The sequence below is a fragment of the Trematomus bernacchii genome, unplaced genomic scaffold (assembly GCF_902827165.1).
Source record: "Trematomus bernacchii unplaced genomic scaffold, fTreBer1.1, whole genome shotgun sequence".
Lineage (NCBI taxonomy): Eukaryota > Metazoa > Chordata > Actinopteri > Perciformes > Nototheniidae > Trematomus > Trematomus bernacchii.
The window spans coordinates 1431353-1457526 of record NW_022987531.1 but is presented as its reverse complement, the minus strand read 5'-3'; the positions used below and the strand labels follow the sequence as shown (position 1 = coordinate 1457526).

The 26174-nt window shown below is 39.8% G+C and overlaps 1 protein-coding gene across 1 annotated transcript in view; it reads left to right on the top strand.

Annotated features, from left to right (window-relative positions):
• Positions 1 to 240: 240 nt before the first annotated feature.
• Positions 241 to 26174, top strand: part of LOC117476112 (serine/threonine-protein kinase 32C-like) — a 114249-nt gene continuing 88315 nt past the window's right edge. The window contains exon 1 of the mRNA XM_034122488.1: positions 241 to 633. Coding sequence (XP_033978379.1) covers positions 552 to 633 — 82 coding nt within the window. The 5' untranslated portion in view covers positions 241 to 551. The remainder of the gene's footprint in view (positions 634 to 26174) is intronic.

Sequence of the window (26174 nt, the reverse complement as noted above, 5' to 3'; positions counted from 1 at the left end):
TTACATTATTTTGAAGCGTGCTTTGCTGTCAATTGTCTTCTAAAAATGACTGAATTAGATGTAATTGTTAAGCTGTATATGAATATGAAACTCGAATCATGCTGCAGTTTAATGCAGCATATCTGCAATCCATTTAAGCTTTTATTTTTAAGGGGATATAGCCTGACTTCCTGTTTTCTTTTAGCTAACTCTTTCTAACTTGATGCAGCTTCTACTCTCAGCCCCGACAAAACGGGAGTCTCTCGGTTTGGCTGGCAGGCTACGGAAGACAACTACCAGTGCCGAGTGATTAACGGAACGTTAACCTAACAACTGTAATAACCGAACAGACTCTGAACTATCTGACATTCCGTCGGTACTTGCTACAGTCCTCCCGCCTGGTTTAGAGAGACTTTAGGTCGCGACGCTCACATTTTCGGTAGAATTTACATCGGTTAAATTTAAAGCGAAATAACGAACACGGGTTGGGTGAAATGTATGGTTAGAATCTTTTGAGGAGGGAGTCAGCTGTAGTTTCTCCTCAAGGGGCGAGGAATGCTATCTGAGCATCAATGTTTCACTGGGGCAAGTGGAAGAAGAGGATGGGAGCCAACAGTTCTTCAAAGAGACCCGTCTTCGACGAAAACGAAGATGGTAAGTGATGAAAAAGTCATGCACGCTTTCCCATAAACCCTTTCGAAATAAATACGACTTTAGAAGTTAGAGATGCAGTTATATTTGTTAATATTTGACGATAAGTGTCGTATTTTACTCGTTACAAGCCAGCACTAGCTTGTTATATAGACAAAGTTGTGCTGTGATTCTGAAGCTAAGTTGTCAAAGTTTCTACCATGACTGTTAACAAGATGTCTATCTATACACTTCATATTGTGTGCATGTTGTCTTCATTTAACAAATGTTGATTTTGTGTTTTGGGAATGTTGGAGCCTAACTTGTTACCAGTGGAGTAATTTAAATAAGTACGTTTACTCCAGTACTGTACTATTTTCACATTATGCTGCTTTATACTTCTCTAACTCCCTACGCTTTGTAGGTAAATGTTACTTTTATCTAAAACATATTGAGTTACTAGTTACTTTGCAGATTTAGGATAATAATACAAAATGTAAATCGAAACACATTATTATATATTATTATAGCTTAAGCAACCCAGTAGTGTTTAAATTGAATCAAATAAGTCAATAAACCCCACCTTTACCAATTTTAATATTTAAGTGATTAAAACAATAATACATCAATAATTTGTATTAAATACATGTAAATGTATTTATTAGTTAATTCCACTCATGGCAATTATTATAAAACAAAACATGTACACTTTTTGTAGCCGTCATGGAAAAATGAAATCAAATGTATATAGATTACAAAATATCTAGTGTGACTATTTTGCATAACGAGTACTTTTGGTCCTTAGAGTATTTTTCAATGCTAATACTTTTTGACTTAAGTACAATGCTTGAATGCAGGACTTTTACTTGTAAATGAGTATGTTTACACTGTAGTTTTGCTGCTTTTATTTAAGTAAATAATCTGAGTACTTCTTGCACCTCTGCTTTTCACTAATCGACAGCTGTTATTATCCAGAGTTGACAATAAATTCAGCTGATTCAACCTAAATCAGTATTTTCATCACACACAATAACGCCCACACAACATACACTGACAGCATACAAAGTCTCCGCTTCATATTAGCCCCCATGCAGAAAATATGAGAGGCAGAAAGTGCTCATACTGCGAGAGAACACGTGAATGCCTGAATGAACCCTTTGAAATATGGACTATTTCAAGAGAGATAGTTAATTGCATAATTAAGACATGATTAGTGTCATGCATGGAAGTAATGTTAATTTATGATATCTTGTCAGCGCATGGGAAATAAGCTTCTTGGATGTGCACACGAAAGCACAGCACTGAATCTCTATGATAGGCTACAGAGATCCAGTTTCGCTACAGAGTCATCATCATGTGCTGGACAAGTAACAGGCAAAACTTGATCGGATTAGGTCATTTCACCACGGGGATTCAGTCATATGTGTTAGGATAACCTAATTAAAGTTTCACATTTTTGTCAATTGCCTTCAAACATTTTCCAGCTCTTAGTCAGATTTCTCTAAAAGGGAGTGGTTTTAGAAAGTAATGAGTGGCCCCGGCTGTAAGTGGTATGTCCTTCTCATCCTTACAGCAGCTGGTCAGAGTTCACAGCAGTTACTATATTAAAGTTCAGAGAGACGTTCTTGGATAATTCCTTTTCTATACTGTCCAATTAAAAGAGAAACCTTGAGAAAAAGGGCAGAACCTCTCAAGGCTGAGATGGTAGAGGGATAGAGGAGAGAGATCCCATACCATCATTATTATCAGACAGAAGTCAGTTCCCTCAACCTCCTGTCACCTATGTGAGGTGCCAGTTATGTATGAATACCTAGTTGTCAATTATTAAATGAAAGCAACCTTTTTCAAAATGTATTAATATGTTCGAGTCATTTTTTTATCAAAAACAGAAAGAATTCTCTGTGGATATTTTCTGTGTTCTTCACTGAGTATGTTTGAGCAGTGGATAAAACAACACATGAAGACATTGGGCTTTCAGAAACAATGTTTGATTCTTTACCCTTTTATGACATTTTATAGACCAAACAACTAATTATCAAAGGAAATAATCATCAGAATGATCAACAAGGAGAGTAATACAGTCGTACTATGCTCATTGGTGCAAAGGTGTGTTTTTATGTATGGAAGCAGGATAATGGAGTTTTTTCGATATGCTGATATTTTCCCTCTTTTGTTGGCCTTCACTGGTAGGCTGTTTAAAGGTAGGGTAGGTAAGTTTGAGAAACCGGCTCGAGATACACTTTTTGTTATATTCCATGGAATGCTCTTAACATCCCGATAGCAATGAATATCTTAAGTGCTTTGACAAAAAATCCATAACAAAACATCATCTGTGGAAGCCGTAGTACTGTAAAAAGCACGACCAATCATTTTAGCCGGCCCGGCTAAAATAACTGGATGGCCTACCTGCCTGTCAGCCTTCCATCTGTGCACAAACTTATCTCGTGCCCTCATTGGTCATGTGCACGTTCGTGTGTGTTGGAGGAGGGGCTCTGTAAGGAAGTGGCAGATTTTCTCCGGTTGTGTATTTTCAAATTCTAGCGATCTCGAGCCAGTTTCTCAAACTTACCTTTAAATGTAATAATATAATAACTGAAGTAAATAATTTAAAAAAAGGTGCCCAATGTGTTGCTTATCCTTTATAATTGTACACTAAAAACTAGGCTTAATCTGCGCACTAGGTGCTACGAACAACCCTGTAACCGCAAGATGTGGTGCAAACTAAATGCATTATATCCAAGCTACAAAATGTTAGCTGCTTCAGTCCTTAGGGAAAACGTTTCCATCCCTCACTAGTCCAATGAACAATGCTGAAGGACAGAGATCTATAACCTTAAAGTCAGTCTCAAGTAGGAGGTAGATTATTCTGTGTGAAGATGAACCTCAACACTTTTTGCAATGGTTCGCCTCACGTGTGCATAATTAAAGGGTAATATCATCAGCATATCCTCAGAACTACTTATCTCTACCGATATCTGCCAAATTCCAAGATGTGTTACATATCATCGTGCATCCCTAATTTGAAGTATTCAGCAGTAAAACACTCCTGCTGACAATATACAGTTAATATGTGAAGTGGGTGTACGGCACACACACACATTAAAAGAGTGTTAATGTCAAAGTTTGATCACCTTTAAGCGCCCATTCTGCATCACTTACACTCCTTTTACAGCAGCTGCCTCTCTCCCAACCTGCTCATCTGTCAGAGAGCTGCTCTGAGATCAGTCTGAGCAGAGCGTGGCGCACTGCATTGTAGATGCTGACATACAGTCTAGATGTCTCTTGCTGCCTGTCAGGTCTCTTAGAAACAGTATCTGTTGGCTTCTTGGAAAACAGCCTATGGCCTACATTAGGCAGTTATATTAGAGCAGCGCTGTGCTCAAAAGCCTGCAAACATAATCAGGCGGTCAGGTTGATGTCAAAGCGTAGCTACCAAAAGGGCTCTTTTGGCAGTTAGTTTGATTAGCAAAGGAAGGCTGTGGAATTGATTTGAGGTGCACATCCTGCTAGTTGTATGCATTGTTCTCTTCCTTTGACAACAGCATTCATGCCAGTCTGCTCTTTGTTTGTTTGTAGCCTTTATTTATCCAGGTACAAATCCCATTGAGATCAATGATCTCTTTTACAAGGGAGACCTGCCGCACATTGGTTACACATGTAACAGAAATACAACAGAAAACAAAAGGACACATACAACATAATGACAGGGGTACAAATGCTCTATTGACACTTGAGCATTTCTGTAATCATCAGCTAAGACCACTATCTTCTTTTTCTCTTTTTCTCTTTTGGTTGCCTGATTATTTGGTTTGTTGAATTTAAGATTAACTGGACAATGTCTAGGCAACCAGCGGAAACTGCCTTAGTGTTTGCTCAATGCTAAACTAATCAGCTGCTGGCGGTATCTTCAAATGTACCGCTGGGACATCAGAATGATATACAGTTTATTTCCTCATCCAAATCCCAGTAAGAAAGGTTGTACCCTTAAATGTTTTATTCTTTTCTTCTTAAAATCAAGCAATGGAGAGTTGGGCTCTTTCAATACCAGTTGTGCTAATGCACTCACACATAGACTTACTGTGGCTGCAATTTGTATCAATTCTGCATGCACATGTCCAAAAACGACTAGACATATATTCTATTGATTTGTACACATGAAATACATAAAATGTTTCCAATATTACAAACGCCAGAGAAATCTCTCTCTCTCTTTAAATCAATATAACGGTATATTCCATGTTTGCCTGTGATGTATCCCCTTGATTCATGCGTCATTGGTGTGGTTCTCTGTCAAAAGCTGTCCTAAATGGGCTTTTTATCACATTTGAATCCACATTTTTACAGTAGATCTTACAGATCTTGGTCATTTTTTACTCTCTCATCCGACGTCCTGATCTTAAAGGTAGGGTAGGTAAGAATGGAGAAACCAGCTCGAGCGCGCTAGAATTTGAAAGTACGCAGCGGAAAAAAAAATCTGCCCCTTCCTTCAGACTTCCTTACAGAGCCCCTCCTCCAACACACGGACGCGCACATGACCAATGAGGGCACGAGATAAGTTTGTGCACAGATGGAAGGCTGACAGGCAGGTAAGCCATCCAGTTATTTTAGCCGGGCCGGTGAAAATGATTGGTCGTGCTTTTTACAGTACCACGGCTTCCACAGATGACATTTTTTTATGTATTTATTGTCAAAGCATTTAATATATTCATTGCTATCGGGATGTTAAGAGCATTCCATGGAATATAACAAAAAGTGTTTCTGAAGTGAATTACATACCCCACCTTTAAGGTATCAGATAAGCCAGCTGGGCCAACATGAGTGACAGCCAAACGGCATCAGAAAAAGGCACATTTGTAATGTTAAACTTCTTCATTACGTTTATTCAGCTCATTTATCACCTGGTTTGGTGAGGATGAGACCTTTTGCGGATAATGCGGCTCGGGGTAAAACCATCCTGAATGATTGACAATATAGGAAACCTAACCAGGAGAGGCTGACTCCACAATACCTGTTTTAAATCAGCACAGCTCTCCACTTTACTTTTTTTGTCATATGTAAATATTTTTAATTTGTTATAATAGTCTTAAAATAGTTTATAACAGTCCTATTTTTATTTGTTTTGTTTTGCTGCGTATTATTCTGTATGTGTCTCTGTATGCACCACATATACTAAAGCAAATTCCTCGTATGTGTTAACATACTTGGTAATAAAACCGATTCTGATTCTGATTCTGATTCTGATTCTGACTGCAATGAAAAAAGCACCAGCTTCTTAAATGGAAAAGTTGGACTTTTGGCTGTGGATCAATGTACAAACACCAGTAAACACAATACATCACCCATAAGCTTTGGTATAATTTCATGGGTTTAGCAATACATGGATATTATTTGGGTATTGTGATAAGATACTTGCTATCTTCTTATATTTTGAATATTGATTATAAGAGTTTTTTTATCTCGTTTTAAAGGCTGCATCAGTAAAGTAGATTAACTTTCAGGGTTTACCAGACTTTTCTATTATTTGCCTTTACCCACTTAGTTAAAACCCACATTACTGATGATTATTTATCAGAGTCTCATTGTGTCAATATTTCTTGAATACATCAGTGATCAACCACACAATATCATCACAATATAACATTCAAGGTATTTGATATTGGATTTTCTTCATATGGTCCAGCCCTAGTTACAGCCCTAATGTAAAGAGTTTGTCTCCACATAGTTGTCCACACAGTCGGACTGAGGGACTGTGCTTTAACTATTAACTAGCCTCCAGACAAAGGAGCTTCACTCTCTCCATTGCTCATCCCATCGTGGCACAGCGTGTGGCTCTTTGAAAGAGGCCACTTGTTGTGAATGTGCTCAGTGTTCAGCAGACAGTGCACAATTGACCAATGCCTGCTATAAGTGAACATTGGCACACATTTCGCTGTACTTGGTATATGTGTTCCAACTGATTTATAAAGCGTGATGTGTGAGTGATTGTGCACGCGGGACATGCTGTTAATTGTGTTGTCTGTTTTTTGTTTTGTTACATTCTTGAGTACTTTTGATCATCCTTGTTAAGCCAAAGGCAAATTCCCTCTCCTGTAGACGATACATATCTCTTCTCCGTGTAGGCGTGTGTGTGTCTGCCTGAATGTCTGAGTGTGTGCGTGACTGCTCTTCCCGTCGAGGATAAGTGCATGTGGCAATGAAAGCAGATTTGGTTGAGGATAAAGATATACGCAGAGAGATGGCTGATTACTTGCACTGAATATTGAAGCCTTCACTGTCTTTCATCTCTGTTCCAGACTCTCAATTTCTCTCACTTTCTTTATTCTACTCAACTTCACGGCTGCCTGCAGCGACTGGCCTCCTGCCACAGCAGAGGACCGCCATTATTGGCTGTACCATCAAGATGCAATAGGTGTAGAAATTGCCCGGGTCATATTTCACTCATTTGATCGCAGAGCGAGGCCACACTTCAGATTGTGTAGGAAATGCAGACATTTACTAAAGTGTAACTTAGCGTTAGCATTAGGGATGGGTATCGAGAACCGGTACTAAGTCAGTACCGGTACCTGATTGGACGGTATTGGTATACCGTTAAGCCGCTGGACAAACGGTGCTGCTATCGGTATATGAATTACGCTACTTCCTTAGTTTAAACAATTCTGGTTGGTTGGGTACCCTCATCCCGTGTGACGTATCTGGTTTGAGTACCACTCTGATTGGCCACTGTGAATGCCACTCGTCATCTCTCCTAACAGCGCTCTTATTATTGTGAGGCTCCCGGGGGCAGACCATAGGGGCAGATGCAACATCTTGCTAGAAACAGCGTCTCAAGGCTTCTTAACATTTAACAACCTATTAATGATGCATACCCACTTAACGGGAAAAAACTCAGCTAACAGACGATATTAACCATTTTACCTACACGGAACAGAAGTCCAACACCAAGAGTCTAAAATCAACACTTAGCAAAACGGGCTAACGGGGCTAACGGCTACTTTAGCACATCACTGGCAAAAGCGATCTTTTCTACGTCATTTTATCTGCACAAACGACATATCACATGAAAGCTGAGATTCCACAAATTCCTTATAAGTCTCATCACTGTACGACCAAAACTCACTGAACTAGCAGCCAGGAAAGAGCAAGAAAACAACTTCACTTTACGTAGCCATGATGATAATTATGTCTTACCTTTGCTGTTTTGTGATCAAAAGTTGTGTTCAAGGGCATAAAAACGCTGCTGAAGGTTAATCCAATGTCTCTGTAACTTTGAAATGATTACTGAGAATCCATCATTACAATTATAAATAATAAACGGATTATAATGGTTAGCCGACCGGAGCTTCCGGTTTAGCACGCACGCAGCGTCTCGTTTTAACTGACCAATGGTCATGTTTACATGGATTTATGAACTGCCTCTAATAACCGCCTCCCTTCCAGAGACACACTGTCAAACACACTCAGTCATACCTGCTTGGTAGGACATTGAAAAAGTTACATTAAATAATAAATAAAAATAAATTACAATAAAATTACTGTTGTTTAATCTTCACATCTTGTAATCATGTCTATAATTTTGAGCACCAAAGTATTGAAAAGTATCGATAAGAGTATCGAAAAATACCGGTATCGATAAGCAGTATCGGTATTGGTATCGATAAAATCCTAACGATACCCATCCCTAGTTAGCATTGAAAGTAGTTTGAATTTTCTTTCGTTTATAGGTGAAGACCTAGGAAAAGAGTTTGAAGCGCGAGCACGAAAGGCCCTATCCTGCTTTTTGTGGTTTCTCTTTCCTGTAGTGTGTTCTATAGGTTTCTGTGCATGTTAATGGTCTGCAAAGACTAAAATCCCTGTGTTCCCTCCAGAGAGAGTTTCTCTCCCACTCACTCCCCCCTGCCTGCAACACGTCCATTGGACTCGTAGTGACATCACTATGTAACACTTTTTCTTCTTTTGGCTAGCGTTCCAACACATTGTACGTCATTGGCCAAGGGGTGGGACATCTCTAAGTTGTTGACTAATAACAACAGAGCCGGCCAGCTAACCAATCAGAGCAGACTGGGCTCTGGTTTCAGACAGAGGGTGAAAGGAGGTGCTGCAGCACAGGCAGTATGAGAAAAAGAAAGCTTTTTGAACATTAAAGCATGGAGACATATCACAGGAGAGACACTAAATACCAGAGGTGTGGACTCGAGTCACATGACTTGGACTCGAGTCAGACTCGAGTCACCAATTTGATGACTTTGGACTCGACTTGACAAAATCACAAAACACTTGCGACTCGACTTGGACTTGAACACTAATGACTCGGGACTTGACTTGGACTTGAGCCTTCTGACTTGAGGTGACTTGATAATTTAATTCAGAGGTCTCCAACACGCCGATCGCGAGCTGCCGCTAGAAGAGCAGACTCGCGTCGGGGAGAGAATGAAGAGACCATAATCTTCAGCCGCTCCAACTCTTGCTGTGAATCCATGCAGGCAGGGGCGGGACTTTATTTTGCTGAGCCACCATGCGGCCAATCATATGCGAGGACACACTAGGATCATACCATTATGTGAAAGAAGGGTGGGGGGCAGATGCTCCAAAGACAGCAGGTGTAGTGGTACAGGCCAGCTACACAGAGCGACGGGGAGCCGGATTTAAATGCAAGCGCGTCGGAAAAAGTCAAGAAATGAGCGAAAACCGAAAAAAGAAGCAGCATCTGGCTGCATTTCAATGATATTGGAGAAAGCAAAGCTGAGTGCAGGATTTGTAAAATGAAAATAACCTTCAGAGCAGGGTTTTGTTTTGGTAACCACTCAGGATTTATTGTCAGAGGTGGGAGAAGTTCAGATCTTGTACTTGAGTAAAAGTACCAGAGTGTAGGAATACTCGGTTACAATAAAAAGTCCTGCATTCAAAATGTTACAAGTAAAAGTAGAAAAGTATTGTCATCAAAATATAGTTAAAATACCACCTGCAGAGGGATCTAGATTCAGGTGTTCTTTTCCCCATAGAGACGCCTCGCTGCACATTATCCCTTGCATAAAGATAGGTTGTGGGTCCCTTATAACATGTTGTACACAGTGGAAATAAACATTCTGGTTACCTCAACATCAGGGATCTTATGCATTAAACTCCTTCTGAATCAAACCGTCACGGTAGCCTAACCTTACTGATCCCTCTTAAAATAGAAAAAAACACGTTACTTTACCAGCAGAGAGAAAATGGATTATTAAATGATTAATGTGACTAATAAAGAGCAGTTTGATTATTAAGTATTATTCTGTTGATCGATGTCATTACATTTGTTGAAAAGCACATAAGGACTTGTTTAAGACTCGTTTTGTCAAAGTTTAGGACTTGGACTTGACTTGAACTTGCCCATCCTGACTTGAGACTTGACTTGGACTTGAGCGCAAAGACTTGAGACTTGACTCGGACTTGAGCGCAAAGACTTGAGACTTGACTCGGACTTGCAAAACAATGACTTGGTCCCACCTCTGTTAAATACTGATATGGACCTGAAATGAGAATAACATGTCCTTTACAAGTTCACATGTCAGTATGAGTGTAATTTCTGAAAACTGATGAAGAATAAGAATTGCTGTTAACAGCATTCCAACTATCTGTTCTTCTACGCACAAAATTCTTTATTATTCCGCCTGTTATTTTGGCCCTCTTCTTCTCCCACATTCCACATCGCAGAAACTCCGTTCAAACATCAAAACGTTCAGCTCGGTCGGGAATCGATGGCTATTACTTTTATCATTCATAACTTTCATAATTCCAGAGATATAGCCCATAATTCATCACATTTCTTACATTTTAACTTTAACATTGCGCAGCTCGTTAAGGCAGAGTGCGTGATGTCAGAGTTAGAGTGGAGGACAGTTTGAAATTTGCCTTCATATTTTTTTTTAAAACTGCCATAATTCCCAAACCCTACATTCCTGAGACATAATTTTGCATGACAAACGTAGGAAAACATCTCGTAGCTTGAAAAATGACAAATAATTAAGCAAAAAAATAATTAAACAAAATGCCTCTTGAGGGCATGAAGTGACAAAAACTTTCAACATGCCTCCATTAAAGCCCATTGTAATTTCAGGCTGATATTTCCTCACGATAGCAGCCGCACACCTTTAGTTAAATTGCCAAAAAGGCCACATTATTAACCCGAAAGTACACAAAAATTACACTTCAGATACTCAACTTCCTTGACATACTTCACGTTTTGAAATTTCACAGATATCTGTTACGGTTCTTCGACAAAACGTTCACATGTAAGAGGTTTATCTCTCATTCAGAACAATGCAAACCTTTGATCTCTGCACACCTCGTTAGCTCAAATATAAACACCTGTGTCATGGAACACGATGATGTCACATTGACAGGTTTGGTAACGATGCAGCCATCAACGCATCTAAGCGTATTATGGGGTGTCATCAAATGCAGTTGCCATGGCGACAGACCACTGTCGCCATGAAACACGATGTCGCTGTAACTCCAATGGACACGGTCCAATCGTCCCCGAATCTTCACTTGTATATCACCGGTCCATGCCTCAACAGCTCTACGCCAAATCTGAGATCTCACCATGTGCCGTTTCCATGGAAACGCATCCCTCGCCATAAAACATGATGTCGCTATAACTCCTATGAAAATGTTCAAAAAGTGCTCAAACTTCACATGTGTGCTAACAGTCCAGCCGTGAAGACATCTACGGGACATACCGTTGCCATGGCAACACAATGCTCACCATGAAACACGGTTTTCTCATAACTTCAGTGAAAATGCTCCAAACGGCCCAAAACTTCACAGGTTTGGTAACGATGCAGCCATCAACGCATCTAAGTGTATTATGGGATGTCATCAAATGCTGTTGGCATGGCGACAGATCATTCGCCATCAAGTTAGTTCAAAAGTTTGCAGTTCAAATATTCTGCTGCTTTTCCAAGCCTTTTTACTTTCTTTTCTTCTCTCATCACACATTCAAGCCCCCAGTGTTCATGTATCATTTCAATCTAAATTCTTCACTTTCTTCTTACACATTACATTTCAGCATAGCAATTCAGCGTCAGCTTTTCAGCATAAAGCATTCCCACTAGCAATTTCTTCAGGAATTGCATTCTCTAGTTATTTAAGTTCTCCCTCGCTGTTCACTATTTTAGACAAACAATGTTTATCCGTGCTTCTCTTCGTCTCGGCCTTTTTTTACAATCTTTATTTTTTTTAAGTGACGTAGCAAGCTCCGCAAAACTGCGAGTAACAACATAGACCCAATGAATCGGTAAGGAAATTGGTTGCCAACTTTTTGAGTAATCGAATTTTGTCTATTTTATCGATTTGCTAAAATGTATACATATTTTGAGTTTTTTTACAGACGAAACAAGACATTTAAAGACATCTACCGAGACTTTGAGAGCCTAATATTGAATTTTTTTACCCTTTTGTGACATTATATAGAGCCAATGATTAGTCAATTCTTCTAGTAAATAATTAGTATTACACCGATAATGAAAAAAGGAAGTTGCAGCCTTGTTTTTGTCATATCTGCCTATTATGCTGTCATACCTCTCAGCTGTTTTGCCACTGCATTTGCACTTTCCCGAACATTGGAGAGGTTTATTGTTGACCATAAGTTTGCTATAGTCTTTGTTATGGGAAATAGATAAGAGAAGCATCTAATAAAGCTAAAGAAACTGTTAACTGTCTGCAGCCTTACAGCAGTAGTGAGTGAGGTTAGTTCAATATTTGGCTCTCGGGTCTATCGTTCTTTTATGGAGGAATACATCACTGCTTTCAGCCCGCATTCAGTTAATTCCCACCGCTTCGATTACTGAACTAGATTCATGGCGGAGAAGCACTCTCGCCTTGCCAACTCCTGCGGGAGCCGTGAAGGAAGCTGTAAGTACTTTTTTACTGTGCCCGCGCTCAGGCAACCTCGTTGAAAAGGAGGATAAAAACAGGTTGCAAATCACAAAATCAACACAAGTTACCTGACAGGCTGACATATGTAAACTCTCTGTAATCCCATTCATTCCGCAGTGTGTCTGTGTGTGTGTTTGTGTGTGTATTTGTGAGGAGGCCTCTGTGCAGTATGGTGAGACAAACCCTGGGCTCATAATGCGTTGAATTAAACAGCCAACCCAGACATGTTATCCCATGGAAACCAATTAAATCATTTTCCATTGTTTCTAACACAAAGTTGTATTAAGAAGTAGTCTGACTGATTGGCTGTGTGTTTTCTGTAAATGTCAGAATTTCAAAAAGTTAATATTAGGCGCGTTCACACCGGAGTACTTTTACCCGTACTTTTCCCGTTTAGTTCCGTTAGTGCCTGGAATTTTGCGTTCACACCAAAAAGAGGACTTAGTTCCGAGAACTTTTACCCCCATTTGTAGTGCCTGCTAGTAGTGTTAATTTCGTTGACTAAAACTATGACGAAATATGTTCGTCAACGACCTTTTTTTCCATGATGAAAACGAGACGATGACAAGACGGCACCGACGGCAGTAAACAATAACTGTAACGAAATCATCATGCAATATCGTTGACGAAAAGTGACGAGACGAAAATGTAGTTTACTAAATAAAAACTATGCCAAAATCTCTCTTTACTTTCGTTGACGAAAAATGAGGAGACGAAATATTATTAAAGATAACGTTACATTTCTGAAAGTCAGTTTTTCTCCCAGCAGTTCCATTTCCGGTTCTGCGGCTGGGCAGCAGCTGTGTGTCTGTGCTGCGCGCGGCGGTACATTTGAATTACACCGGGCAGCGGCACAATATGAACTGTCAGGAAGACTCGGGTCTAACTCATGGTCTAACTAACCTTATTTAACAGAAAATAAAATGGCAACAACAGGGCTTGGGAGCAGTGGTCGCACTCGCGTTAACCGAATACCCCCCCGTCAGCGCGAGTGAGTGATAAATTGTGCACTCGACGGGTAATAATGGATTATGACAGAAATGTTACGATCCTGTCCGTCAAAATGACTGACAACGAAAAAGTCTAACGCCACCACTGCTTGGGAGAAAGAAACGATGTGATATTTGGGCCCATTTTCGCTACAATGAGGCTGAGAAAAAAAGCGAATGCATTGTTTTATCAAAAGGGAAGCAATGTGGCCATAACACAGCTGGTAAAAACACCACAAACCTGACCAGATACTCTCTGCAAAGCTGCATTCTTAATCATTCAACCTGTGTTTTTCATCAAATAAGGACAAGATATAATCTTATTGTGAAATAAGTTTGACTAAAATGACAAATTATTGGTTTTGGCTAGACTAGTTTGACTGAAATGTTCTATATAATCTGATGACTAAAAAAGACTCAACAGTTTTCATTGACAAAAAGTAGACTAAAATAATTAGTTTTCTTTGACTAAAATAAGACTAAAATGCTCAGACTTTTGACTAAATATTGACTAAAATATTTACTGTTTTAGTCGACTAAAATAAGACTAAAATGCTCAGACTTTTAGTCGACTAAATCTTGACTAAATAAAAACAGGATGAAGGTGACTAAATATGACTAAAACTAAAAAGGAAATTTAACACAGGACTAAGACTAAAACTAAATTAAAAAATAGCTGACGAAATTAACACTACCTGCTAGAGAGGTGGTACTATCCTGGGGAGAAAAAAGTACCAATTTCGATTGGCTGGGCGAATTGCAAACCACGCCCCGTAAAACTCTGAAAAGTTTTGTGAAGCCGCCATTGTATTTGCTGGCATTAGCATCATTAGCATTAGCCCCGCGCTCCAACGGAGCGAAAGGACATTTGCAAATTGGCATCTTTGCATCACTTTCAAGAAAATATGGTCACTCACCTGCATTGGAGTGTTTTTAGCTTTAGCTAATCAATGTTACATTTATTTAAGTTAAAGGTGGGGTAGGTCATTTTGGAGAAACCAGCTCGAGTGCGCTAGAATTTGAAAATACACAGCCGGAAAAAATCAGCCACTTCCTTACAGAGCCCCTCCTCCAACACACACGAACGCGCACATGACCAATGAGGGCACGAGATAAGTTTGTGCACAGATGGAAGGCTGACAGGCAGGTAGGCCATCCAGTTATTTTAGCCGGGCCGGCTAAAATGATTGGTCGTGCTTTTTACAGTACTACGGCTTCCACAGATGACATATTTTTATGGATTTTTTGTCAAAGCACTTAAGATATTCATTGCTATCAGGATGTTAAGAGCATTCCATGTAATATAACAAAAAGTGTATCTCGAGCCGGTTTCTCAAACTTACCTACCCCACCTTTAAGGAGGGGGTTATTGAGTATTTCCTAAACCCCCTTAAATATTGTTTCTATGTCAAGATTTTTACTCAGGCATAGAACAAATACATTTCAGTGACTTAAATCTAAAAATTCAGTGAGTCCTCTATTTGAGAAAGAGGTAGACATTTTACCAGCTGAAACGACCACCAGCAGTTTGAAGCTGACTTTAGCTACATGGATTTGTAAAAATTGTAAACCCTGTAAAATGGTATGTAAGGACTTAATAAATGTAACATCCATCATATTTTTGAAAACTGAGGATGAAGACTCATTATGTAGGAGCCAACTACCAATCTAGATATATAAGTAGGTACCAATGTTTGTTTACTCAGGTTCCATTGGAAGGCTGAACAGTTTTTAACCCCCACACACACATACACCTATTGGAAACTATTTGTGTGGGACTTTTACTCACCTGACAATTAAAGCGTGCATCAATGACATGCACCATGTAGCACCTCAGTGGCTTAAAGCATTGGTATAGTCTTAACACATGGAATATGAAATTCAGTTTTATCCATTCCTTAAATTAGAATTTTTGATATGGTTTCTGGAAAGAAAGAAAGACACCACCCTTCCAGCTCTTTAAACATTGACTTTGCTTAGAGAGTATCCTTGTTTGGGGTGGGCGATTAGCCAACAGTCAATTCAGATTTCTCTAAGGTCTTTGGATTTAATTATTGTTGGCACTTGGATGGACCACTACAGGAAATAGTCTTCCCTTTCATCCTGCTGAACAAAGAAATTCTCTCTTTTTAATTCTCTGTCACGCTCAAGTGTTTTTGTAAAATAAATAAAAAGCAGTAGGAAACCCTGTACCCTGTACACATGGCTTAATTTCTTACCCCAATTACAGAAACAGAGTTTCTCATTAAAATGACATTAAAGATCAGTGATCTCACAGACAGCCAACAGTAACCAGCTCATATAAACACAGTGACTCGCTGGGGCTCAAACACACACATCTGTATTATCTTTATTGTAATGCTCTACAGTAAATAGCTGCTCAAATGTGACAACATTAAATCTGACAGAGGCTCCTCCTCTCCAGCTGCCCGGTACACCCTGGGGGAGTGTGTACGCAAACACACCTGCTTCACTTCATAGCACGTCTAAAAAAACTTCTACTTACAGGTGTTGAAAGGATGTGTCTGTCAATTTTAAAACAAGAAAAAAAGGTGTTGTGTAACAATATAGGGGTTTTGAGACATCATGCGAGCACATACCTGACTGTTGAGCTGAATATTCAGCTCTGGTGCTCGTCCTCAATACCTGTGAGGACTCACAGAAGTCAGGTGTATCTGGGCCAGAACACAAAGTGTCCCGCCTGTATTTCAAGATGGAGCTGCTAATGGGAAATGGGGGAAAGAACTAGGCCACAGAGTCCATTTCCTCTCACCTAAAACACCCTTTTCAAGCAGTGTCATACCACGCTTTATCTTGGGAAAGTTTGGCTGCGCAAATATGTTCTGTCCAAAGAAATAGAACAAAAATAATGAAGGACATTCCCATTCTAATCAGTGTAGCATTATGGCAAGAGCTGCTGACATGTAGCAGGCTAACTTCCGTATAAATCCAACTGACCTTTACGGTGTAAATTCACTGAGGTGAGGATTTGCAGAGCAAAAGTATATGATTGAAATTTAATAACATAATCCTTCATTCACAAACTCTTGTCTCAGTGTAGGAAAGCAAATTGACTACCAAATACATTTAACTATGTTCATTTTCTGTTAGCAGTGTAGAATTAAAGCAAAATGGAACTAGCTCTTTAACTAGCTAGCTTTCTAGCTAGCTCGTTAACTAGCCAGCTAATTCCGCCATGCATTAATGCTACCCTTGTTTCAGAAAATGTGTTTTGAGTGGTGTCTCTCTTACCAGCTGTTGTGTGTTGTAATTGCAAAAACTGACACGAATCGTAATTTTTTTTTTAACCAAGCAATTCAATGTTTCTTCTATTTTAGCTTTATTTACATGATTCCATCTCTTCAGAATGGTTGGAAAACCAAGCTACAGTGTTTTTTTGAAATGAAGCTGTTTTCCTTTCTCTTGCACTGGCATTCTTAGAACATTCTGAATGTTTGCATATGATCTTAAATCCTGATGATAATTTGTGGTATTTTAGCACTGTCCCGCTGAAGCACATAGCCCACTGCACTTTTGTCCTGTGTTTATATGAGAACAGCTTGTGTTGGAAGTGTAGATGCATTATTTAGCTTCTGTGTATTTTTCACCTTAAAAATAAAGAATTTCTCAAAACTCAACACCCAGGCGCTGTATAACCGGATAGTATAGAGGTATAGTTATATTTACTTATCTCTAAAATACTCTTTGTGACTGCTACTCCTTCTCTCACTCCACCACATTCCCTCCCACCACCTCCCACCAGGCTGTAAATAGACCCTTAATGTATCCTTCTGTGAACAGTCGAAAGGTTACTATGGCATTTTAACCCTGTGGCGTGGTCTATTTCTCCACCACAATATGTCACAGTCCAGTGGTTTGTGAAAGGTCCGATGATGGAGCGAGCTGTTAAGGTTGGGTGTTTGTTATGATTGGATGAACAGGTTTTAAATTTATCGGAAGCAGGAAGTTTGAACCCACTGAACAGCTAGCTGTACTGTATGTGGTTATGCATGCGGCAATGTGGCAATATGGTGGAGCCAAATTCCTGCATCATTGTACATCGCACAACAACCTTACATTTTTCAGAATGCGCCACAATAAAGAAAGTGCAGCATGTCAGGCAATTTAAAAAACAAGTTGTACACAATATAAAAAAGAACAGGGATTTTAGCCTTTGCAGACCATTTACATGCACACAAAACTAATCACACTACAGGAAAGAGAAAACCCCCCAAAAGCAGAAAAGGGCCCTTTTAAATACAGTATAAGGGATAGGGTCACAACCAAAGTTGATAGGAACCACTTTTGGCAGTACATTTAGTTGTAATGATTACGCATTGTGTGACTTGGATCCTTGGTGCTGGTTTGGTGATGATGACCTTTGAGAAGCCTGTTACAGTTTGTTTGTAGGTGGACCCAGTTGCAGAACACCGGCAAAGATGCAGATTAAGTTTAACAGGTTTATTGCAATGCTACTGTAGATGGTGATGGTTTTGATGACAGCGAAGAGGAGAAAAGGAAAGCAGCAGGGCGGAGAGGCAGACGGAGGAAGAAGAGGGATGATTGTCGCCTGGCAGACTGGCAGGCAGTCGAGCAGGCAGGCAAACGGAACATCTTGGAGAACAGGGAACAAAGCAGCATTATAGGGTAACAAGCACACAAAGAAAAAGTCCCTTTGAGGGATTCTACTGCGTGGCCTGGCCAAAAGAAGACTGGCATTCAATTTCAGCTACCAAGAGTTCAAAAAAACAAAACTCCACCTATTATTTGGGTATATATCATCATTTAAAGCATATTGTTTTAGTTGCCCTTCAATGATAATATTCCAGAGTTAATCTAGCTCCCGATCTTCGTTGCTGTGACCTAAGACCAAACAATCTTGCTGCTGCCATTCATGCCAATTACTACACAGCTTAGTTGAATACTCGATTCTGATTGACCACTCGGATATTTCAGAGGTTAATAATACTCAATAACACACTGCTGCTAAGCATAACATCACTGTTGCTAAGGAGAATCAAGGGAGAGAAGGAAAGAGGATTGGACGTCAGGTAAATCACAAGAAGGCCAACAGGAAGTAAAGCCTAACAGGAACACGGTATGGGTTCTGGCAGTGTTTAGGACTTGTACAAATGTAAAAGAAACTGTGAACAAACGTGGACAGTTACGGAAAACATCGATCAGTTTTACCATTCGTTTGAAATTAAGTTGTTGGCGGTTCTAGCCGTTGGTACGCTGTGGAACTGAGTTTTTTTTTCTTAGCGGAAGTAATACGATCATTTTCAATTCAATAAAAATCATTAGACTGTTCTATAGAAGCTAGAACAGTCGTATTCCTGTGGTATTCCTGTGATACGACAGTATTTTCTTTCTAGATACATTTAGGAAACATGTTTCAATAATACCAAAAATCCTATATGTCACCTTAAACTGAGATAATAGGATTTCAAACTATAGAAGCTTCTGTAATGAGGTCTCAGATTAGTAGCTAGGCAGGAATGAGGCACACACACACACACACACACACACACACACACACACACACACACACACACACACACACACACACACACACACACACAGGGACATGGTAGACACTAGAGGAGGGGACGTTACAGAGTCAGACTGTTCAATAAATCTGAAGCTTTCCACTGTAGAAACTGAACACCTCAATGCAGAAGTCACTCACACAAAGATAGGCTTGAAGTATAGATTATCAATATCGGCTTATCCCAGATATAAGAATAAGCCATAAAGTTCACTGTAAATCCAGCAGAATGTCTCTCATGTGATTTATTAATGAGCCAAAACAGGATGAATACACAATGTGCCGATGCTGGCCCAGGAGTTGTGAATCACAGTGAATGAATTGTGCCAATGCAGGGACTAGGAAATTATGTGACAGCTCTGTAATGTAACACACATACACAGAAACACAAAGGGACACATTGCTATGGTAACCTCAGAAGTTTTCACACAGTCCATTTGTGAAAGTGCTGTGCATGCTGGAGTGCAGAATTATCCTCTAAAGTGCTCTCTGCTTGAAAAACAACAAAAAGCATTGTTGTTTTGGCGGGAGGCAGCAATGCACTTCCTGTGCCTTCCAGAAATTAGAAAGAAGAAAAAATGTGAACAATTCAGACTGGGTTCTTTTTCTTTGCACGTTCTAGGCCAGCCAAATCGCCCAAAAGGTTTTACATGTTACTAATATATCTGTATGGGCATTTTGAATGACATGGATAAAGTGAACTTACTCAATTAGAGAACCATCTGTTGTCACTCTTAAATATGATGCTGTTTGCATAAAAAATTGGTGCCTACATATCCTACATTTCCCACAACATCATGGTCGTGCCCATTTTTGGTGAAAAACATTCGCAGTTTTGCTCATTTGACTGACAGGTAAAAAGAAATGTAAAGAAAATAAAGAAGCTTTTACTAAACGGAGAAAACAAATTATTATACTGTGCAATTTTGTTATCTACCAGCTGCCAAATGACACTGGTCAGACAGTCAACTATTACATTATGTCATTGAAGATAGATGATCGTCATTGATTTATGGTTGAATTTAAGTCAATAGTTGTTCGATGTTCGGTCAGTCTGCAGGTGGACGAGTGGCAGGCAACCTAAATTGTCCCACACCACACCGCTCCTCCGCTCGCTTCACTGGCTTCCAGTAACTGCTAGAATCCACTTCAAGACACCGGTACTTGCGTACCATGCTGTGAATGGATCTGGCCCTTCCTACATCCAGGACATGGTTAAACCATACACCCCAGCACGTGCACTCCGCTCTGCATCAGCCAAACGGCTCGCTGCACCCGCACTGCGAGGGGGACCCAAGTTCCCATCAGCAAAAACACGTGGGTTTGCTATCCTGGCTCCAAAATGGTGGAATGAGCTCCCCATTGACATCAGGACAGCAGAAAGCTTACACATCTTCAGCAGACTGAAAACTCATCTCTTTCGACTCCACTTCGAGCAATAAAATGACTAACAAAGCACTTATATACTAACAAAGCACTTATATACTAACAAAGGACTGGCTTATCTAAAGCCAGTTGAGTAGCACTTGAAATGTTTTGGCTCTATGAAACCTGATGTACTTATATGATTCTGTTTTCTTCTAGTTTGTATCTTCTTGGTCGAATGCACTTATTGTAAGTCGCTTTGGATAAAAGTGTCAGCTAAATGCAATGTAATGTAATGTAAATGTAAAAATTGGGATTTCCTGCTTGTCAGTGTTTTGTATATTTCAATGCAGTATATAGTATATATTCATTACTTTGACTTATAAAAGTACAACTTTCTACTTTGACAGTTGACGTTAACCTCATTAGCATCACAGTTCAGATGTGATGAAGTGTTTCCCACAGACGTATATGTATTGACTGACTGGGTCCCATTGGTTCAATCTCTGTCCTCTACTGTATGTGAAAGTAAAGATAAAATGAATTTAAGACCTTTTTCATAGTTTGACGTGCAATACACGACACAGCAGCTTTTTAGGCAAGATAGAACAGCTTGGCGCCAATTCATTCAATTCATAGTTTTCAACAGAAAGAGGGCGGGTCGGTGACGTAGCGCTGCTCGCATCTATAGCTGAAAAGGCAATTCTTCAATGTGGCACAGGACTCATTCAGGGAACATACTGCTAAAAGTATGTAGCCCAGAACACTGAGAGTCGTTTTTCTAACCACATCAATAAATAATAAATTGGTTTCCTTACTGAGGAGTTGAAGGGGTCTGGCCTGACACCTTCAGTTATTCATCTAACAGCTCAGTGTGACTGCTCCCTCTGCTACCATTGCAAAAATAAAAAAATGACCCACTGTCAAGAAAAAGTCAAATATGACCCTGTCTTGTTTGGTAGACACATTGTGAACCATCGCTGTCATTTTTAACCCTCGTGACAAATAAATTAGTATCAGTGAACAGTGAAGATGATATAAATGATATGCATTTAAAACAGTCATGCTTGATTACGTGCTGAATCATTTCCTGTGAAGGAGTCTTTGAGCGCACTACATTGAATAGATATTGATAAGAAAAGCAGACTATACACATGCAGTGTCAAAAATAGGAAAGGCTTTATATTTGAACTTTCTTCACATTGTTTCTGTACAGTTGGAAGTAAGATTGATGGATAAGCACAGAAAACGGTGATCACAGGCCTGATGAGCCATCCACTAAAAGATAAAAAGGGTTAGAGGAAGAGATATGGATAAGTTAAAGAGACATGACTAACAAGATTACTCGCCAGTATCTCCATCCACACAAGTCTGGGAACAAGGGCTAGGTGAATGATGGATCTAGAAATGAACACACTCTGCTGCTCAGGGAGGAATCAGTCGTTTCTCTTGGGTCTGCTGTGAAACATCCAATAAAACTTAGCTTGATGTGTGATCTATACCCTCTATTGATCCTCGCCCCAGCAGTTCAAGTTCATTCTAATTTGATGAGTAACCTTAGCAACAAGGAAGGGTGAATAAATCACATGACCGACAAGTTGTTTTTGAATCGAGGTTCATCACAAAAACACAGCCAGAACACCCCCACCCCTTCGGCTAGATCAAGTCTAATGACCACTTTCATTTTCCAGCAGTATGACTCTTTGTGTCATCATAAAAGGCATCAAGCAGAAAATATACAAAAAGACTCTCAGGCTAATTAATTCACATGCAAGGAGACTCAAAGACAGTATGATCACATGACGGCGTGCCCAGAGGGAATGTCGAATCACCCTGGAATTGAAGACGGAGTCGCAATGGCACACTCTTCTATCCTGCATCCCCCTATCCTGGTGCCATTATCAGTGGAGATCCATAGCTGAAATTGTCACGCCTGAAAAGAAAATGAGCTCTGTAGTGTTTCTGAATATTCATGAGATGCTCTGTTTAGAGAGACCGCAATTAGTCTGTATTAGCGCTCTAGTGTACAAGGAGAAAATGATGATGATGGCTGCTCCGTGATGATAGTGATTTAAGTAAACAGATACGTCAAGTTTCTCCTTCAGCGCACTGCAGAGTTTTGAAATGGAGACGGCAAGCGTTTGCTGTTTGTCACCAGTTACAGAGTAAACCTTAGTTACATACACATCTCTTCAGTAAACAGGCCCAGGGATATACCATGTTTTGTCTTCAAATCAATATCAAAATCAAATCAAGTTTTATTTATATAGCACATTTATAAACGATTTTAGGTCGAGCCAAAGTGCTGTACATATAGTAAAAATACCCTACAGTAAAGACATTTTACAGCTAATACAACAGCACAGTTTGTTCAGAATATCAGTATGAGAAAAAAAAAACGACACCCTCTGTCCTTAGACCCTCACATCGTACAAGGAAAAACTTCCGGAGAAAACCCCACAGTTTAAAGGGAAAAAATGGGAGAAACCTCGGGGAGAGCAACAGAGGAGGGATCCCTCTCCCAGGACGGACAGACGTGCAATAGATGCCGTGTGTAAATCGAAGAGATAATACGTTTTACAGCGTAGGTAGGTAGACCGAATGTTAGGAAATGCATGTGTCTATAATAAGAAGATGAATCCACGAGGATGTCTTTGTCATAAACAAGCTGTTTATCTGTGGAAATGTAGCGTCATAGTGTTGAATACACTATTCTTATTTCTTGGTATTCTTCCAAGAAGCATGGTCTTAAAACTGGAACTATTTATTCACCATTCAAAATCTTTTTTTATTCATTACGTAAGGGTGCTCATTTCAGGATTTATTCCTGTCCGCAATTATGGCATAAAAGCAGAGTCATATTTGAAAAACCTATATCAACTGATTGCAATTATGTTAACACACAAAGGCAAACATAAATTCAACCTGCCAACGTATACCTTTTTCCTTAATTTTTACCATTTTTACATTCTCATTGACTTCAAAAATAATTTTTTTTACGAACAAACAAATATATATACATTAAAAAAATATGTGTTTGTGTTATTATTCCACAAATACCATCATAAAGCGTGACACAACCTTGATAGGATTACTCTCTATCAGCAGCAATATCTAGCTTCTTTAGTAGTGTAGTCTAATAACCCCCACCCTATTTTTGGAAGTTATGAATCTGTTCAGAATCTTTGAAGATAAGGCTCATGTTTTTAGATCAATGGATCTTTCCCCCCCCCATCCCTACTGCTAACATAGGATCATTTAAGCTCCCATATTCTCTTTATTGCCATCCAAGGCCCATGCAGCCTTCCCTGTGCTGATCAAAAGAACATGTGAATATTTTTCGCCATTATTAAATGAAAGTCCCATCAATTCAGATCAAAAAAGATCCGTGCAAGGTCTGGATCCTGATGGCCTTTAACCAGCACTCTGTCTCTCTTATAAATGAGCAATGCCAATACCAAAATGTCTTGGCTTTACAAAGATCGTACAGTAATCTTCCTGCAGCTGCCTCTCAATGCCTTGGATTGGATGCTCAATATCAAAGACTCCAGTGTGTCCCAGTGGCAGCTCAACTACTCCAGACCGTGAAATATGGCTTACTACTGCAATAAAATATTCACAAATCACATGGGGGAAGACGCCGCTGTAAAGCAAACAGTTTTTTCTTCGGGCCGTTTCTTACTGTGATTCTCATGGCGCTGTGTAGTGTCACATGCACATTGAAGTGTCACATGCACTCAGACTCTGATCCCTCTGCCAGCGTCTGTGTAGAGACACGAGAACTTGAGCAAAATGCGTCGCCCTCATCATATCATAGTGTTGCCTGCTGCCGACTGACGCTATAAAGATGCCAAGCATACGGCATGGCGGTTATGTGCGCCGTGCATGCAAATGGAAAGCTGTCAGCATAATCTGAGAAATAGCTTGTACACAGGCTGATAACATCGCACAGAGGCAGACAGCGCTGGATTGGATTAGAAGCACAGGCGTTTTCTCCAAAGGTGGAACAGGAAGGGATCGATGCTAGGAGCTTTTTTGATCCCAGTCCAATGGGTGCATTCACTCAGTTTGATTTGAATGGTCGGGTCGTACTCTAAATGTACGGTGCATTAACATTACAGAGTTCACTTTCTCTATGCCTTACTTAAATATTCATAATAGACAATACAATATTTCAATATATTCAGATCAGTCATTTCACCGTTATTGAAATAATGATTCATGTAGTGCCAGTGATGCTAGGCTTTGTTCTGTGTACCACATTATCAAAGGTAGAAACGGATACACAAGTGATGATAACCTCAGTGTTCCTCATGATATGTATTTGGGATTGTGTACTCTGGCAGTGGCGGCTCCAGAGTATTTGTGTTGGGTAATCTATGTTAGGGCTAACCCATACAGTGGTGGGGCTCAAGTCAGTATTTGCAATGTAATTACATACACGCTATATCGCCCCCCTTGACAGTGAAACGCCACGCGTGAGGTTTAGATTATTTCCCTGTCTCAATCCAAATTGAACTGTATGAAATTATAAAAAGGCACATTTGTCTTGTAGTAAATAAAAAGGGCGACCTGGAGCCAATCCTGCAATTTCCCCACAGGTGAAAGAGTTGACATGCTGAAAACCCAACCCCTGCAGAGATTTTTTGAAATACTAACATAAAATACACATTCTGGTACTCTCTTGAGAAGAAAAATAAATAAATCTATTACTACACATTTAAAAAAATGAATGCCATTTTTGTTTTGTGTTACTTTGTTCTGAAAGCTGAACCTGCTGCTCCTCACAGAGAGAAGAGGCTGTGTGAATTACTGTACTTTACATTGTGGATAAGGGTGGATAGCCCCCATTGTTCTGTGTGTCAAAATGAAAGACAGCCCACACACCTATCAATCATCAAACCGTGGGGTCTTATTTCATTACGTGTTGATAGACATCAACACGTAATGTTGTATCGATGTAGCCAGATGTACTACAGCAAAAGTATTCTCCGTCGGGACTTCCTGCAACAACACCACGCCGTTATCGTGATTCTGATTGGCCAGAAGACATTATCAAAGATGTTTTATTGAGAAGACGATCACTACGTGACAAAAGTTTTCAAAACCGTTTCTAGTCTTCGGTATTTCCAGACAAGTGGCTACTGAAATCAATCTTACTAACTGCTGTCTGTGCAATTTACTCCGCGCGAGTTGGCGGACTTTATTTTGCTTACTTTAACATCATTTTCATGGTGGGGCTAAGGTGGGGCTAAGCCATTTCTTGGTATGGCTGTAGCCTACCCCAGCCATACCCTGGCGCCGCCACTGTACACTGGTATTGTTTAAATATTTAATGAGGACTGTTTACAACTCCCTCTTTCCCACTCTGTCCAAAAACTGCTACACAACATGTCTCTTTTTCATCTTAATGAACTCAGTGTTGTTTTTCAGCCCCGTCACAAACTTTGCGGCGGTGGCTCATTAATAGTGATGAAGTAAATGAAAACAGAAGTTGAGAAACAAAATGATCCACGTCCGAGTGGTATGAGATCATTTTGTTCAATAGTGGCCATTCTGATGTACAGCACTATATCAACTCAAGCTCCTTTTGTGTTAGCCAACATCTTAGACTGTAGTCTAAGGTCTTACTTCAGTACAATCAACCTCGTAATGTTACAGAACCAATTTAATATAGTGTGCAAATACTGTATGTAATTATGCTTAATGGAGCCTTTATCATACTGAGTAAGCTGTTTATTTTCGCA